Raw genomic sequence first — 19,693 nt, forward strand, 5'->3', positions numbered from 1 at the left:
GGTTCCTCTCAAAGTTTCTTCAGAGAAAGGGATTCTTCATCAGAGGGAGTTTTTCCTCACCACTGTCACCTCAGGATTCTTATTAGGATAAATGTTAGAGATAAATACCTTAACTGTAATTGTTATAACTTTCTCTATGTTTCTATACTTCTACAAAGCTACTTTGAGACAATGTTCATAGTTAAAACTGCTATACAAATAAATTGAATTGAATTGAATTGAAAAGTGTAAATATTACAGAATGTAAAGTGATGTATTTAACCTGCAGGAGGGTTACATGCAGTAACAGTAAGAGTGCAGAATGAAATTGGAGTAAAAGAGTCTTTATGGAATCCTGAGTGATTTGTGAGATGGACACGTACATGCTGAGGAGTCAGACTCCTATCCCCTACTACTACACCTACAACTACTACTACTACTACTACTAATAATAATAATAGTAATACATTTACATTTCTGGCATTTGGCAGACGCTCTTATCCAGAGCGACATACAAAAGTGGAGTCTCTGTGTGGAGAAATTTGAAGTCTCTATCAGTGAATACATTAACACTGGTTCAATAGTCTACAGACTTAGGATACTAAATAGCCTAAAAACTGTGTTGTTGGTTTTTTTGTAATATTTACATACAACATATAACAATACATAAAACAGGAAAAAAAAATAAGAGCTAGTGTAAGTGTTTCAGGAAGAGGTAGGTCTTCAGCCAGCGTTTGAAGATGGTCAATGACTCGGCTGTTCGGACATCTAGAGGAAGTTCATTCCACTACCTCGGTGCCAGAACAGAGAAGAGTCTAGTTGTAGACTTCTTACCCTGAGAGATGTTGGGACCAGTCGGGCAGTGCTAGTGGATCTGAGGAAGCAAGGTGCAGTGCGAGGAGTAATAAGAGCTTTGAGGTCAGATGGTGCTGGTGGAGGAGCAGCAGTGGGGTGGGGGTGGAAGAACTTGGGCAGGTTGAAGACAAGTCACACAGCAGCACTTTGGATCATTTGCAGTGGACGAATTGTGTTCAGAGGAAGACCTGCCAGTAGAGAGCTGCAGTAGTCCAGTCTCAAAATGACCAGAGACTGAACAAGCACCTAGTAATACTAATACATTCAGTGTAAGTTAATGTTATTTTGTTATTTATTGCCAGTGTTTCATAGTATGATTATAAATTCTGATATATTTGATTAGAAAGATGTATTTTTATCCAGACTGTGAATTCATCTGCAGCGTCAGACTTCATCTTCATCCTCAGAGCACAGTGACAGTTTTTAGTTTTCTGTCATCCTCTAAAGCTGTGCTTAAAAAACCATTTATATGAACATTCCTTAAAGTTCGGACGTGATGTCCACTGCAATAGACACTCAATAAAAAAAATCCTATCCTATTTACAGATTATATTTTAAGTAATCCTGTTATAGCATTCAGATGAAGTCCTTACTCTTCTGTCTGAATGATGAAACGTTTCCATGTGAAAACTCGTTCAGGGAAAGCACGACTCTGATTAGATCAGCCTGTAATCTCTAACTGACCAGTTCCGTGGACAGTCCGCCATTACGACGCGAGTCAGCTGACTGTGATCACGTGACCGTTCTGAGACGCCATAGCGGCGGTGTTTCACTTCCGCCTCAGCAGAGCGCTGTGTTTACTGCATAATGTCGGCGATTAAAACTTATTATTCTGTTTATTTCACATTATTCCTTATAGTTTATTATGTGGATGGATTCGTGTGGCATGGGGACACTTTCACACGGAAGGTAAAGATATTTATGTGAAATGCTTTAAAATTTGTTGTTTTCTCTATAGATGTTATGTAGTGTATGAATTTAAAGCCTGTTCCTCAGCCTGTCTTTTCTTATCTTTATCCTTTATAACACCTTTTCGGTGTAACATGTTCATAGTTTCATTTATAATTAATATCCAGACGAGTCAGTAGATCATAAATATGTTTTCATTTGTGTGAAATATGAGATTTTTCTCTGACAGTGATTAGTTATTACCACAACAGCTTTATTTATTTATTATTTAATGAATTATGAGTTAATATAATTGTTTAAGAAACGCTGTGGTGACGTAAGATGTGCAGAGTTTATGTAAGGGTGGGCAATATGATATTTATATATCACATTAGTTTAGTTTATTTATATAACACAATAAAACAACAGTCGTTGACCATAGATCAAAATAATAATCGAGACAGGAAATAGTATATACAGAGAAAAAAAACATGCTCAGGATAAAATCCTTTTCTAAAAGTTTTAGTTTAAACAAAGATTCTGTAGGGATCATCCTCATAGATAAAGGAAGGCTGTTCCACAGTTATGGCCCGGTCTCCCTTTCTTTTCAACCTTTAACAGTTTCTGATTTGATGACCTTAAACATCTAGCAGATATGTTAACAGTCACAAGTTAACAAGAACGTTCCAGACCATTTAAGATCTTAAAAACAACAAGTAAAATCTTACACTATATTCTTAAAATAAACCGGCTACCAGCAGACATTATTGCGATACACAGTCAGGGTATTTAGGTTTGTTTTAAACTGACCGTCATTCAGCAGTGCTGCTTTTTAAACACACCACTGTTTGGAGAAACCTTTTAATCTGTTTATCTTATCTTCATTTACTCACACAGCAAAAAGCATGACATCATCTAAAGAACTTTCTGTTCACGCAGAACAAACTTCCTCATGATATGTACTTCAGTAAAGGGAGAAGTTTTTATATCATTCATTTCTCATATTCTAATACATATAGAGATATAGATATAACAATGATTTAGCGCACACACACTTTAGGGTGCCAGAACTAACCACTGAATATTAGTTCAAACCCAATTGAAAAGTTTCACTTCAGAATGTTTAAATGCCCCGCCTCACTTCCTCACCTCACTTCCCTGCCTCACTTCCCCTCACTGACCAGTCATGGCATGTTTTAAATGTATGTCCCTGTCGAGGTGACCAGCTCAGCGTCGGTCCCACATTGTGTGTGTGTGTGTGTGTGGTCAGTGACCTTCAGGATCAACACACACATCTTGTATGTAAATTTCCCATTGGGGTGAATAAAGTATCTATCTCTATCCATCTATCATCAGTACTCTGCAGTAAGGTTTGATGTGATGGTGCTTTGACTTTTTACAGGGATTGGGTTTGTCTGGAGGTGTGTCCCTAGCCTAGTGCTGAAATTATATTTTGATTATGAAATGAAATCCAAGTAAATTCCTTACTTATTTGTTATTCTTCTTTTTAAATACTTAAGGTGTCATTGGAGATGAACCCTGGGTTAACCCCACCCCACCCACCCCATGGTGTCTCCATGCTCCACGCACGGGCTCTAGGCCGCAACGACACCCTGCACTTCCTGTTGTGCAGCGGCGGCGCTCCGGCCCTGATGCTGATCCACACACACTCCACTGAGTCCACTTTGAAGGTGAACTGGACCAAGTTCGTCACCTCAGACCCGGCCGGCAGCGTGAAGGTGGAACCGGAGAGCAGCGTGCAGTACCGAGGCGCTCTCGTCTTCACCCGTGTGAGTCTCACTGTTCCTCCGAGAACACCTTTAACATGTTCTAACAGATTATCAGAGCTACACTGTGATCAGGAAGTGATGTGAGGTAGTGGAGATGTACAATGGTCAGAGTTCAAGAACATCAAATACAGAGTGTTCTAGAACAGCTCAGAAAACTGGAGAACCGTGGTGTTCTAGAATGCTTAAATGGTACATGTGCTAGAACATTAAACCAGGAAATGCTCTCGGATGCTGGACCAGGAAGTGTTCCAGACAACATTAAAACACTACATGGTTCTGAACGTTACATCCAGAAAGTTCTAAAAGCTTGACCAACAAATTTCCTGGTCCAAGGAAATTCAGACCTGCCTACACACTACATGATGCGTTAAAGCTAGCTTGTTTTAAAATCACAGCAGAATTGAATTGAACTTGATTCAGAATTTGATTCAACAATCAAATGATTAGTGGTCTGTAAAGGAAAATCTTTTTCTTCTCCTTATTATTATTATTATTATTATTATTATTATTTTCTCTGGATCATGGCATGAGAGCAGAGCAGCATTGCTGTGTGGATTCAAACACACATCTTACACACTTAAGGAAGTGGACAAGGGGAACTGGCCCCAGGAGAAGTGCTCCAGTTGTGATTTTTACACTTCCTGTATTCTCTAAACTTTATAAAGCACCCAATAAATCTCACTCTGTATCTCAGAACATCTTTTCTACATGATTGTTTTAGCATTATTTCTGTTAAATGTGTGTGTGTCAGTTGTGGGAGTATGATGAGTTGAACACCACGGGACAGGAAGTGTTATCTCCATATGAGCTCCAGGATTTTGACTGGGAAGATGTGAACCAGACGGTGGATTACACACACCACACTGCAGAGCTCTGTGGGAGACACGCCCACTTCAGCAGAAATGCCTCCCTGTGTCTGCATGTAAGAACACACACACTCACTCACTCACACACTTACATACATACACACTCTTTCACACACTTTATTTAAAACCTGTACTATTATTAAATATAATCATGTTAATAATAAAATCGTAATAATAACGTATGTAATATTCTCAGTTCTCATTATATGAGTCTTCGGGCCGAGATGGGGCATGGCCTAGTCTCCTCCATAATGCCAACTCCTCCCAGCTGCGCATCTTGTTGAACAACGTGATGCCGCGAACCAACCAGTCGCATTTCGGTCTGGAACTGCAGACGGTCAGCGAGGCCTCAGAGCCGGGGCTTCAGACCCACGTCCACGTCCACAGGTCCATCGATGACGAATACACGCCTTCCATCTTCCAGGTGGGTGTGGACGGGTATTTCATTTACATATCTAGTTTAGTGTCTAAACTGATCATTTATAATCTCTCTTTGTGTGTCTCTCAGGTGTCAGAGTGGGTGTGGCCTCACGATAACTCCTCCTCCAAGGTGGGTTTCTCTCAGTGGAAGCCCGTAATGTATAAGAAGAGTCTTCCTGCCATTGAGGATGCGGCGCCTTGCAGCCACTCGGAACCTGTCAGTCTACCTCAAGCTCCGCCCTCACGCATCATCCCGGCCTGTTTCACCCAGAATCCCCTGACACACGGCCTCAACGTCACCTTCAATATGACCACTGAGCCCACCCCAAACTCCACCCACTTCCTCAGCTGGTTAGTCAGAACACACACTGATTTCTGCCTGAATTTGACATAGAAATAAAAAAAAAAATTAAAATGCAGGTAAAGAATATTAATAAGGTTGTAGGAGGAGACAGGAGGACGATGTAACCATGGCAACAATTGTACAACAATAAGCTAAACAAAATGGTTTATTATAAATGGATATAGTCTTCTCCCTCTCCCCCTGTCTTTCTTCTGTACTCTCTCTCTCTCTCTCTCACTATCCCTCTCTCAGGACCATGCTGGCGGGAATCGGAACTCCTCCGTTAGATTTCTTCTCTCCTCTGGTCATCGGCATCATGGCCATCGGTCTCGGCACTCCTCTCGTCCTCCTCGTGGTAGGCGGAGTTTTCATCTGTGTACGGAAGAGAAAGCGGGATCCGCTCGGCCAGTACGAATCGATCAACTAATTGCACACGCTGATGTAAGACTGTATACACCAATCACACCTGGGATGGCATACCGCAAGCCCCGCCCACTCGTGTAAAGCGCTGAGCTACAGTAAATGGCTTAAGTTTTTAATGATAAATCTCTGCTCTGAATTTTAAGATGCCTGTTGACTGTTTTTCATCAACACACTGATGCTTCCTGCACTGGAGCCAGACCTGCTGCTGGATCAGGGATTGGAGAAACTTTTAAAGAAATGATTTATGAATCAAATCAACATGTCCCTGGACATGGGCGTGTCCTAATTCAGTGTAAAATTACTGCATTAGAACTTCAGCGTTAGCTTTTACTCTGTCGATTTTCACATTGGACTAATGAAGAATAGATGCAGTATTGTGAGTTTTGAGTATGTAGGTGTCATGTACTTGCTCAGGTTGATGCCTCAGTGTTCCATGACTCCGCCCCCTACCCCACTCTCATGTCACAGCATTATAGCTCTGGAGAAGAGACCTGAGACAGGAGACCTGGTGCCTTCAGGGTGAATGGTGATGAAAAGATTCACAGGTAGATGCTAGCACCTTGTTCATACATAAACATGGAATATTAAGCATGTGTGATGCATGCAGTCTGCTCTCTCTCTCTCTCTCTCTCTCTCTCTCTCTCTGTGTCTCTGTTTCTCTCTGTCTCTCCCTCCTCTGTCTCTCCCTCTCCCTCCCTCCCTCTCTCTCTCTCTCTCCCCCCTCTCCCTCTCCCTCTCTCTCTCTCTCTCCCCCCTCCCTCTCTTCCCTCTCTCCCCCCTCTCCCTCTCCCTCTCTCCCCCCTCTCCCTCTCTTCCCTCTCTTCCCTCTCTCCCCCCTCTCCCTCTCTTCCCTCTCTCCCCCCTCTCCCTCTCTTCCCTCTCTCCCCTCTCCCTCTCCCTCTCTCCCTCTCCCTCTCTCTCTCTCCCCCCTCTCCCTCCCTCTCTCTCTCTTTCCCTCTCTCTCCTGCTCCCTCTCTCTCACCCCTCCCCCTCCCCTGCTGTCCATCACACTAGGATTCTCCTTGTTTCTCACAGTAGGATCATGGTCAGTACCACATGGGATTCTGGACTCTGGTCAGAAGGTGTTGATTAATTCTGTATAAGAGAAGCTCTCAGTAGAGCAGCTTCACATCACCACTTTATATTAATGCACTCATTGGAAGTCATTATTGTTTCTATAGCAACGGCTCCTGTCACACCTCCCCATTCTGTTTTATTGGTCAGGTTGAACTCTCTGATGGTCAGATGTGAGGGTGAGACAAATGTTTCCACAGCAGATCTCAGTTTCATCTCCTCAGACTCTACACACGCTACACACCACATAGCTGTTCTCATATCTACACAGAACCTTTAACGAGAACCTCCTGATAGAACCGAGGCAATAAAACTAAACCAACACACAGGATCAGCTTCAGGTGTTTGTGTCCTTTACTGTTTCTCCTCCTGTACTGTTACATACAGTCTGTACATCATTACTAGATTTTATTAAATCACTTGTTGCCACTAGATGCAGTGCCAGTCCCAAGCCCGGATAAAACGGGAGGGTTGTGTCAGGAAGGGCATCCGGCGTAAAACCTGTGCCAAGTTGATGTGCGGACCGGTTGGTCTGCTGTGGCGACCCCTCACACAGGGAGCAGCCAAAAGATCAACTAACTAACTTGTTGCTTTCTGACATTTTATTTTGAAGTGCAAGATTTTCAGGGAAAACGGCTTTAAGCTGCATTATACTTTTATTACTGTCTTTTTTTCCCCACTGTTTTTGTGCTGGATGGTTATTAAAACTGGACCCAGAAATGCCTTGAGAAATGCTGTGTTGACTTTAAGCTGCAGAACTGACCTGTGTGATGATGGATAAGATTTGTACGAATATAAACTTTTTGAATCTGTCTAAAATAAAATTGATAAACATGATTTCTCCTGTTAGACAGTTTGTTTATTTCTTCTACTTCTTCTCCTTCATGGCTTATTTTTAACTGTACTTAAATGAAATTCTTATTTTGTTTACTCCTCTCAGGTAAAACGAGGTAAACAATACAATACAACAAGAAGAAGAAATATAAATCCTACACTGAGAGACCATACACAATAATGAAAGGCTGCAGAGGAGTGATGATGAAGTGACCAGTAGTTTAAAGGGTCAGTGCTGGTCAGTCCAGTCCAGTCTGTGGTGTGTTCAGTTAGTAAAATACAGAGTACAGGTGAGCTGCTCATCATCCTGCTGGAGCTGCTGATGATGTAAACAGTCTCAGAGGTTTAGCTGTGAGATTTTCTGGACTTGAGAGTTTAATCCTCTACACACGTCCTCCATCACAGTCCAGAAAAAATCTTTTCTCTGTCAGAAGGGACAGGATATTAATGATACTTTATAGATTGAGACTACATTTTATGATCAGGATAAAATATTATTTTTATTTTATTTATTTTTTATAGCATTTTGACACCCTTCAGTCTGGATTAGGGGATTGGAGTTAGCACAGAAGCCACGCCTCATTCTCATCTATTAATCCTAAATTATCTACTGTTTTATATTTTAACATAAATCTCTGCTCTTTGTTTATGTGCTTTTCTTTTATATGTATTTATTTTATTTATGTATATAAAAATATTTATGTATTTTTTGTTCTTGTTGACATAAAATCTAGTCCTAAAATCAGGGATATTTGATAAAAACTCCGATTCTCTGCTGAATGAACTCACCATACGCCCCCTGCTGGACGGAAATGTGAACTGAAATCAAATCAGCGCCATCTAATGTCATGTACATTTACATTTAATGTAATAAAAAAAAAGGAAATATTTAATGAATTAAATGATCATGGATTTTTTTTTTATGTCACGGAAATGACTAAAGGATAAACCCATGATTTTCACTATGTTTCGCAATTTTAGTTTCATCTACCTTTAAAAGTTAATAAATATTATATTGTAATTAATATTCTATATAAATACATTAGATAAGGACAGTTCAATAACCTTTAAATACCTTTAGGTAAAAATGTACATATAACTTTTCATGCTGATTTGAGTAATAAATATATGAGGAGGTCAGGGGTCAATCCACAAGACCACCACACTGCCACTGTCGGGCCCCTGAGCAGGGCCCCCAACCCTCTCTGCTCTAGGGCTCTGCATCTCCTTTTGTAAAGCTGCTTTGAGACAATGTTCATTGTAAAAGGCGCTATACAATTAAATTGAATTGAATTGAATCAAATCATGGCTCATCCTGCACCCTGACCCCACACACTCGTCCTGCACCCTGACCCCACACACTCGTCCTGCACCCTGACCCCAAACACTCGTCCTGCACCCTGACCCCAAACACTCGTCCTGCACCCTGACCCCAAACACTCGTCCTGCACCCTGACCCCACACACTCATCCTGCACCCTGACCCCAAACACTCGTCCTGCACCCTGACCCCAAACACTCGTCCTGCACCCTGACCCCAACCTCCAAACCTGGGATATATGAAGAAAGAGATTCACTCTGCTGTAATGTGACACAAATAAAGTCTTCTTCCGAACAGACAGTTGGAATAAAAGGAAAGAATCAGACAGAAATCTCCATCATTAATGCGTTTACATTCAGCTTTATATCACTCAGAAAAACATGAATCAGTTACTCTCAAAACAAAACATCAGCACTGAGTCTCTTCAAGAGGAACAGGAAGTGAGGAACAGAACAGGAAATGAAATATTAAGGATGTCACATTTCAGTGCATGGCACAAGATGACAATGTTCCAGCAAGACGTGTGTGTTACCCATAATGCACTGCACATGAGTGTTGAGTCAGAGGATGTATTTGTTAGCATGTCCACTGTTCAACCCCACCACCTTGCTTTAGGAGGTGGGGGTGTAGTGGGCGGAGCTACATCAAACACCGCACCCTCACCTGTTGAGGAGCAGACGAAGTAGAAATTAACTCCCATCAGAGTGAGAATGGGCAGAAAGGAGAGGGAGAAGCCCAACACACGCACACTGCTGCCCCAACACACACTCGGCCAGTAGATCAACCTGCAACACACACACACACACACACACACACACACACACACTACAGTCTTCATAAAGACATGGATTAAACACACACACACACACACACACTACAGTCTTCATAAAGACATGGATTAAACACACACACACACACACTACAGTCTTCATAAAGACATGGATTAAACACACACACACACACACACACTACAGTCTTCATAAAAACATGGATTAAACACACACACACACACTACAGTCTTCATAAAAACATGGATTAAACACACACACACACACACTACAGTCTTCATAAAAACATGGATTAAACACACACACACACACACACACACACTACAGTCTTCATAAAAACATGGATTAAACACACACACACACACACACTACAGTCTTCATAAAAACATGGATTAAACACACACACACACACACTACAGTCTTCATAAAAACATGGATTAAACACACACACACACACACTACAGTCTTCATAAAAACATGGATTAAACACACACACACACACACACACACACACACACTACAGTCTTCATAAAGACATGGATTAAACACACACACACACACACACACACACACTACAGACTTCATAAAGACATGGATTAAACACACACACACACACTACAGACTTCATAAAGACATGGATTAAACACACACACACACACACACACACACTACAGTCTTCATAAAGACATGGATTAAACACACACACACACACACACACTACAGTCTTCATAAAGACATGGATTAAACACACACACACACACACACACACACACTACAGACTTCATAAAGACATGGATTAAACACACACACACACACACACACACACACACACACACACACACACACACTACAGTCTTCATAAAGACATGGATTAAACACACACACACACACACACACACACACACACACTACAGACTTCATAAAGACATGGATTAAACACACACACACACACACACACACACACACAACAGCCTTCATAAAGACATGGATTAAACACACACACACACACACACACACACTACAGTCTTCATAAAGACATGGATTAAACACACACACACACACACACACACTACAGACTTCATAAAGACATGGATTAAACACACACACACACACACACACACACACACACACACTACAGTCTTCATAAAGACATGGATTAAACACACACACACACACACACACACACTACAGTCTTCATAAAGACATGGATTAAACACACACACACACACACACACACACACACACTACAGTCTTCATAAAGACATGGATTAAACACACACACACACACACACACACACTACAGTCTTCATAAAGACATGGATTAAACACACACACACACACACACACACACACACACACACACACTACAGTCTTCATAAAGACATGGATTAAACACACACACACACTACAGTCTTCATAAAGACATGGATTAAACACACACACACACACACACACACACACACTACAGTCTTCATAAAGACATGGATTAAACACACACACACACACTACAGTCTTCATAAAGACATGGATTAAACACACACACACACACACTACAGTCTTCATAAAGACATGGATTAAACACACACACACACACACACACACTACAGTCTTCATAAAGACATGGATTAAACACACACACACACACACACACACACACTACAGTCTTCATAAAGACATGGATTAAACACACACACACACACACACACACACACACACACACACACACTACAGTCTTCATAAAGACATGGATTAAACACACACACACACACACACACACACACACACACACACACACTACAGTCTTCATAAAGACATGGATTAAACACACACACACACTACAGTCTTCATAAAGACATGGATTAAACACACACACACACACACACACACACACTACAGTCTTCATAAAGACATGGATTAAACACACACACACACACTACAGTCTTCATAAAGACATGGATTAAACACACACACACACACACTACAGTCTTCATAAAGACATGGATTAAACACACACACACACACACACACACACTACAGTCTTCATAAAGACATGGATTAAACACACACACACACACACACACACACACACACACACTACAGTCTTCATATAGACATGGATTAAAAACACACACACACACACACACACACACACTACAGTCTTCATATAGACATGGATTAAAAACACACACACACACACACACACACACACTACAGTCTTCATAAAGACATGGATTAAACACACACACACACACACACACACACTACAGTCTTCATAAAGACATGGATTAAACACACACACACACACACACACACTACAGTCTTCATAAAGACATGGATTAAACACACACACACACACACTACAGTCTTCATAAAGACATGGATTAAACACACACACACACACTACAGTCTTCATAAAGACATGGATTAAACACACACACACACACACACACACTACAGTCTTCATAAAGACATGGATTAAACACACACACACACACACACACACTACAGTCTTCATAAAGACATGGATTAAACACACACACACACACACACACACACACACACACACACACACACTACAGTCTTCATAAAGACATGGATTAAACACACACACACACACACACTACAGACTTCATAAAGACATGGATTAAACACACACACACACTACAGTCTTCATAAAGACATGGATTAAACACACACACACACACACTACAGTCTTCATATAGACATGGATTAAATACACACACACACACACACACACACACACACACACTACAGTCTTCATAAAGACATGGATTAAACACACACACACACACACACACTACAGTCTTCATATAGACATGGATTAAATACACACACACACACACACACACACACACACACACACACACACTACAGTCTTCATAAAGACATGGATTAAACACACACACACACACACACACACACACTACAGTCTTCATAAAGACATGGATTAAACACACACACACACACACACACACTACAGTCTTCATAAAGACATGGATTAAACACACACACACACACACACTACAGTCTTCATATAGACATGGATTAAATACACACACACACACACACACACACACACTACAGTCTTCATAAAGACATGGATTAAACACACACACACACACACACACACACACTACAGTCTTCATAAAGACATGGATTAAACACACACACACACACACACTACAGTCTTCATAAAGACATGGATTAAACACACACACACACACACACACACACACACACACACACACACACACACACTACAGTCTTCATAAAGACATGGATTAAACACACACACACACACACACACACACACACACACACTACAGTCTTCATAAAGACATGGATTAAACACACACACACACACACACACTACAGTCTTCATAAAGACATGGATTAAACACACACACACACACACACACACACTACAGTCTTCATATAGACATGGATTAAACACACACACACACACACACACACACACTACAGTCTTCATATAGACATGGATTAAACACACACACACACACACACACACACACACACTACAGTCTTCATAAAGACATGGATTAAACACACACACACACGTCTTCATAAAGACATGGATTAAACACACACACACACACACTACAGTCTTCATAAAGACATGGATTAAACACACACACACACACACTACAGTCTTCATAAAGACATGGATTAAACACACACACACACACACACACACACTACAGTCTTCATAAAGACATGGATTAAACACACACACACACACACACACACACTACAGTCTTCATAAAGACATGGATTACACACACACACACACACACACACACACTACAGACTTCATAAAGACATGGATTAAACACACACACACACACACTACAGTCTTCATATAGACATGGATTAAATACACACACACACACACACACACACACACACTACAGTCTTCATAAAGACATGGATTAAACACACACACACACACACACACTACAGTCTTCATAAAGACATGGATTAAACACACACACACACACACACACACTACAGTCTTCATAAAGACATGGATTAAACACACACACACACACACACACACTACAGACTTCATAAAGACATGGATTAAACACACACACACACACACACACTACAGTCTTCATAAAGACATGGATTAAACACACACACACACACACACTACAGTCTTCATAAAGACATGGATTAAACACACACACACACTACAGTCTTCATAAAGACATGGATTAAACACACACACACACACACACACACACTACAGTCTTCATAAAGACATGGATTAAACACACACACACACACACACACACTACAGTCTTCATATAGACATGGATTAAAAACACACACACACACACACACACACACACACACTACAGTCTTCATAAAGACATGGATTAAACACACACACACACACTACAGTCTTCATAAAGACATGGATTAAACACACACACACACACACACACACACTACAGTCTTCATAAAGACATGGATTAAACACACACACACACACACACACTACAGTCTTCATAAAGACATGGATTAAACACACACACACACACACACTACAGTCTTCATAAAGACATGGATTAAACACACACACACACACACACACACTACAGACTTCATAAAGACATGGATTAAACACACACACACACACACACACTACAGTCTTCATAAAGACATGGATTAAACACACACACACACACACACACACTACAGACTTCATAAAGACATGGATTAAACACACACACACACACACACTACAGTCTTCATAAAGACATGGATTAAACACACACACACACACACACACACTACAGACTTCATAAAGACATGGATTAAACACACACACACACACACACACACACACACACTACAGTCTTCATAAAGACATGGATTAAACACACACACACACACACACTACAGTCTTCATACAGACATGGATTAAATACACACACACACACACACACACACACACACACACACTACAGTCTTCATAAAGACATGGATTAAACACACACACACACACACACACACACTACAGTCTTCATAAAGACATGGATTAAACACACACACACACACACACACACACACTACAGTCTTCATATAGACATGGATTAAATACACACACACACTACAGTCTTCATAAAGACATGGATTAAACACACACACACACACTACAGTCTTCATAAAGACATGGATTAAATACACACACACACACACACACACTACAGTCTTCATAAAGACATGGATTAAACACACACACACACACACACTACAGTCTTCATAAAGACATGGATTAAACACACACACACACACACACTACAGTCTTCATAAAGACATGGATTAAACACACACACACACTACAGTCTTCATAAAAACATGGATTAAACACACACACACACACACACACACACTACAGTCTTCATAAAGACATGGATTAAACACACACACACACTACAGTCTTCATAAAAACATGGATTAAACACACACACACACACACACACACACTACAGTCTTCATAAAGACATGGATTAAACACACACACACACACACACACACTACAGTCTTCATAAAAACATGGATTAAACACACACACACACACACTACAGTCTTCATAAAGACATGGATTAAACACACACACACACTACAGTCTTCATAAAAACATGGATTAAACACACACACACACACACACACACTACAGTCTTCATAAAGACATGGATTAAACACACACACACACACACACTACAGTCTTCATAAAGACATGGATTAAACACACACACACACACACACACTACAGTCTTCATAAAAACATGGATTAAACACACACACACACACACACTACAGTCTTCATAAATACATGGATTAAACACACACACACACACACACACTACAGTCTTCATAAAGACATGGATTAAACACACACACACACTACAGTCTTCATAAAAACATGGATTAAACACACACACACACACACACACACTACAGTCTTCATAAAGACATGGATTAAACACACACACACACATACACTACAGTCTTCATAAAAACATGGATTAAACACACACACACACACACACACACACTACAGTCTTCATAAAGACATGGATTAAACACACACACACACACACACACACACTACAGTCTTCATAAAGACATGGATTAAACACACACTCACACTTTACAGAGATAGACGAACCTGCCGAAGACGAAGACGATGGTGAGCAGTGGGACGAGTTTGAGGTGGTCCTGGTGGACGTATGTGGAGGTCACTGCAAGCTGCAGGAAGAAGAGCAGGAAGAGACGGAGAGAGTCCTGGACGTAGGTCATGTGGACGACTGTGTGACGACTCGCACGCTTCCCCTCAAACAGAGGCTTCAGAGAACTGAACTTCATACAGGACACGCCATGTACACACACACCTGAAACACACACACACATCCCATCATGCTTCACTGTAGCTGGCAGTAAGGTAGCATACACAAATTCGCTCTTTTAGCTTCCTCTACAGAATTAATACCATAATGCCAAAAGCTCTAGGAGTGTGTACAGTTAAACTAACTGACCTAGTATGAGGGGGAAGGTGGCGAAGAGCGTACAGCGCAGTGTGTACACCAGCCTGTAGGGGGCACTCCTGACCATAGGGACATCTATCGGCAAGAGGTCATGACCCCCCCACACAAGGAGAGGAAACATCACCAACCCCGAGAGAAGAAACACAACCGAGAGCATCATCTCACCACAAAACACACAACCTGAGAGGAGGGGTGATAGATAGATAGATAGATAGATAGATAGATAGATAGATAGATAGATAGATAGATAGATAGATATAAAAGATAAAATTAAGAAAAACAGATTTCAGAAATATAAAGAAATAAAATTAAATATAGAGATCATAAATAAATAAACAGTGACAGTTTTTACTCACAGCTCTGATCATGTTCATTCTTTGTGTTTTCCCAGCACATGCTGACGTCATCGGCTCTGACGTCACTCTCCATCTGTTTGTCAGACGATTTCCTCACGACCTTCACCAGAGGAGTGAACACAGAACTCATCCGATGTCCATCATCTTCATCATCAGCCAGTGTTCCATCTTCATCGTCCCTCCCTCTCTCCTGTCTGTCCAGCTCTCTCTCGCTCGCCGTCCTGCTCTCCCGACTTGTCTTACTCTCCACCGTTTCCTCCTGTCCTGTGGATATGACCCCCTGTCTTTCATTCATGCTTTGTTCTCTTGACGGTGCTGAGTGAAAGAGTGAAAGGCTGGACGATCAGAAGCACGAGTGTCCAGTCCGATTCACTGGAGGTCAAATCCAACAAAATGGAAGACGTCAACAAGTTCTGTCTTTAGGAATCAGTGGTTCTTCCTGGGTAAAAGAGACAGACGGAGAGGAAACAAAGTCCACTGTGAGAATTACTCATTAACTGACCCGGCTATCAGTGTGTGAGAAACGGTCACCTCTTTACACACCTGTACAGGAGGACAGTAAAGATAACCTGTGTTAATGGAGAACAGTGGATTAATAATATGAGGATGGAATTTAACCAGTTTCTGTAGTTTCATGAGAAAACAAAGCGCACATCTCTCAGTGTGACATCCAGCTGTTACTGAAAGTGACCGACCTTTAGGAGGTTGAGTATTTTCATTTCCACAGCATCTGAAGGTGAACACCTGAGTTTGAAGATCTTGCATTTTTATTTTATTGAAACACTTATTAAACCTGTCTCACCCTCTGTCGGTGGGAGGTTTCTACATGCTGTGTCTTTACTCGTCTACACCTGTTTACTGTAATGATTTATAATCACACAGTCAACATCACCTGGAAGAGGTCTGGTTCCCTTCAGAACCCAGGTCCTGATCCGTGAGGAAGAGAGTTTCTTCACCAAGGTCATACTCGCATTCAACTGTTCACCTAAATAGACATACACTATATTCCCGCTCTTCTGGGAAGGTTTTCCACAAGGTTTAGGAGTGTGTTTATAGGAATTTTTGACCGTTCCTCTAGAATCGCATTTGTGAGGTCAGGCACTGATGTTGGACGAGAAGGTGTGGCTCACAGTCTCCGCTCTAATTCATCCCAAAGGTGTTCTATGGGGTTGAGGTCAGGACTCTGTGCAGGCCAGTCAAGTTCCTCCACACCAAACTCACTCATGTTGGAACAGGAAGGGGTCATCCCCAAAACTAAGAACTAAGGGGCGGAGCCCAACCCCAACCCCTGAAAAACAACACCTGAATTCAATGATTTGGAGGGGTGTCCCAATACCTTTGGTTATATAGTGAATAAGTCCATCTCCTAAAACACAACACCTTACCTACATTTTAGCGAATTATCCGAAGTTTTCAGCTCTCATTAACCTGAGTTAGTGAATGTGAGTGAATGCACCAGCCCTCTCTCACACTCAGACACATAGCTTGGTTTGAGTATATTCTCCTGTCTAAAAAATATTTACTTTCCTTTAGTAAGCAGGAGATCAGCACCTACACTGGAGTCACACGGCTACAGCCAGCATTCAGCAGACGCTCTACTCCAAACCTCTGTGCAGTGAGGAATAGGAATACCGTGAGGATAAAACACAGGAATTAGTGCAGGTTAGCTAGCTGAGATGCTCTGACCTCTCTCTCTCTCTCTCTCTCTCTCTCTAAAATATTCTCTCTCTCTCTCTAAAATATTCTCTCTCTCTCGCTCTCTCTCTCTGTCTCTCTCTCTCTCTAATATACTCTCTCTCGCTCTAATATACTCTCTCTCTCTGTGTCTCTCTCTCTCTCTCTCTATACTCTCTCTCTCTCTAAAATATACTCTCTCTCTAAAATATACTCTCTCTGTGTCTCTCTCTCTCTCTCTCTCTCTCTCTCTCTCTCTAAAATATTCTCTCTCTCTCTCTCTCTCTCTGCGCATGCGCGGCGGAGAGGCGAGTGTGGAGCGCGTGAGAGCGGTTGGCGTTTTGCCAATTTTTTCGGCACTAAAATGCAATTCTTTTCCGTTTAAAATCTCGGAATATTAATATACTTATTGTGTGAGTGTGTGCGGACAATAACTGTGTGTGTGTGTGTGTGTGTGTGCAGGTGTGTGTGAGTAGCGTGTCGGTGAAGTGTGGTTATGGCGGATCCGACCGCGAGGTTGTGTGAGAGTTTGACTCGCCGGCACGGTGTCCGTGTCGTGTGTCCGGCACGGTGTCCGTGTCGTGTGTCCGGCACGGTGTCCGTGTCGTGTGTCCGGCACGGTGTCCGTGTTGTGTGTCCGGTGAGTGTTGAAGAATGTTGTGTAGCAGTCGGTAACGTGGTGGGGCATGAGAACATCGTCTCTGCCTCCAGAATGAACAGTGCCATTGTGGTGTTTCTGAATAATATTGAGAAAGTAAGAAATCTGATTCAGAAAGGCATCATTGTTAATAATGAGACAATACTGGTTTCTCCCCTCAGTTCCCCAGCTAAGAAAGTCTTGTTGTCCGACGTCCCTCCTTTTATTTCAGATGAAGCTATCTGTAAAGAACTGTCTCGGTACGGGCGAATCGTCTCCCCCATTAAGAGAATCCCTCTTGGCTGTAAGTCCCCACTGGTTAAACACTTGGTTTCTTTTAGAAGAATGGTCTTCATGGTTTTTAAAGAAGGTGTGGAAGAGCTGAATGCCGTTTTTAAATTCAGAGTTGAAGGCTTTGACTACAATCTGTTTGTTTCTTCTGACACAGATATTAAGTGTTTTAAATGTGGAAAAACTGGTCATCTTGCTCGGGCCTGCCCTGAGAGGCAGAGTGACCCCGGTGTTTCTGAGCGACCGGGGCAGGACGCAGCTCAGTCGGCTGGGGTCGTTCCCCCTGCGGCTACAGTTCGGCCGGCTGCTGAGGGCCCCGGAGCTGCTGCTGCACCAGACCCGAAAGAGAGTGAGCCCCAAGCCCAGCCTGCAACCCAGAAGCCCACTGGAGCTGCAACAGCCCCGGAAAAGCCATGCACGGCCGAACCGGCCGCGGAAGAGCCATGCTCAGCTCAACCGGACCGGGAGAAGCCGTGCTCCACTGAGAAGAGCTCAGTGGGTTCTGGAGCAGTGCTGGAGCTGCCTGCGCTGGCAGAGGCAGGCACGGAGGTGCAGA

At 42.0% G+C, this 19,693-nt stretch overlaps 2 protein-coding genes across 7 annotated transcripts in view; one reads left to right on the forward strand and one right to left on the reverse strand.

Moving 5' to 3' along the window:
• Positions 1-1,581: 1,581 nt before the first annotated feature.
• On the forward strand, positions 1,582-6,290 carry glmp (glycosylated lysosomal membrane protein). Of its 4 annotated transcripts, none has more exons than XM_058408899.1 (7): positions 1,582-1,743; positions 3,243-3,512; positions 4,264-4,434; positions 4,575-4,802; positions 4,887-5,149; positions 5,327-5,582; positions 5,708-6,290. In XM_058408899.1, the coding sequence occupies exons 1-7, from the start codon at positions 1,642-1,644 to the stop codon at positions 5,738-5,740; spliced, it is 1,323 nt and encodes a 440-aa protein (XP_058264882.1). In that variant the 5' UTR covers positions 1,582-1,641; the 3' UTR covers positions 5,741-6,290. The 4 variants fall into 4 exon arrangements, with proteins under 4 accessions (XP_058264882.1, XP_058264881.1, XP_058264884.1 ...); XM_058408901.1 differs by having other exon boundaries at positions 1,584-1,743; positions 5,394-5,582; positions 5,708-6,288; XM_058408898.1 differs by having other exon boundaries at positions 5,327-6,289.
• A 2,724-nt stretch (positions 6,291-9,014) lies between these two features.
• tmem79a (transmembrane protein 79a) overlaps positions 9,015-19,693 on the reverse strand; it is a 26,323-nt gene continuing 15,644 nt past the window's right edge. The window contains exons 2-5 of one of the 3 annotated variants that reach the window (XM_058408493.1): positions 16,536-16,974; positions 16,204-16,359; positions 15,804-16,026; positions 9,015-9,577 (exon numbers count right to left, since the gene is read on the reverse strand). In XM_058408493.1, coding sequence (XP_058264476.1) covers positions 9,385-9,577; positions 15,804-16,026; positions 16,204-16,359; positions 16,536-16,830 — 867 coding nt within the window. In that variant the 5' untranslated portion in view covers positions 16,831-16,974 and the 3' untranslated portion in view covers positions 9,015-9,384. Of the gene's footprint in view, positions 9,578-15,803; positions 16,027-16,170; positions 16,360-16,535; positions 16,975-19,693 lie in introns of all 3 variants that reach the window. The other 2 variants (XM_058408492.1, XM_058408494.1) reach the window with 2 other exon arrangements.

The sequence above is a fragment of the Hemibagrus wyckioides genome, linkage group LG14, assembly GCF_019097595.1.
Source record: "Hemibagrus wyckioides isolate EC202008001 linkage group LG14, SWU_Hwy_1.0, whole genome shotgun sequence".
NCBI classification, from domain to species: Eukaryota; Metazoa; Chordata; class Actinopteri; order Siluriformes; family Bagridae; genus Hemibagrus; species Hemibagrus wyckioides.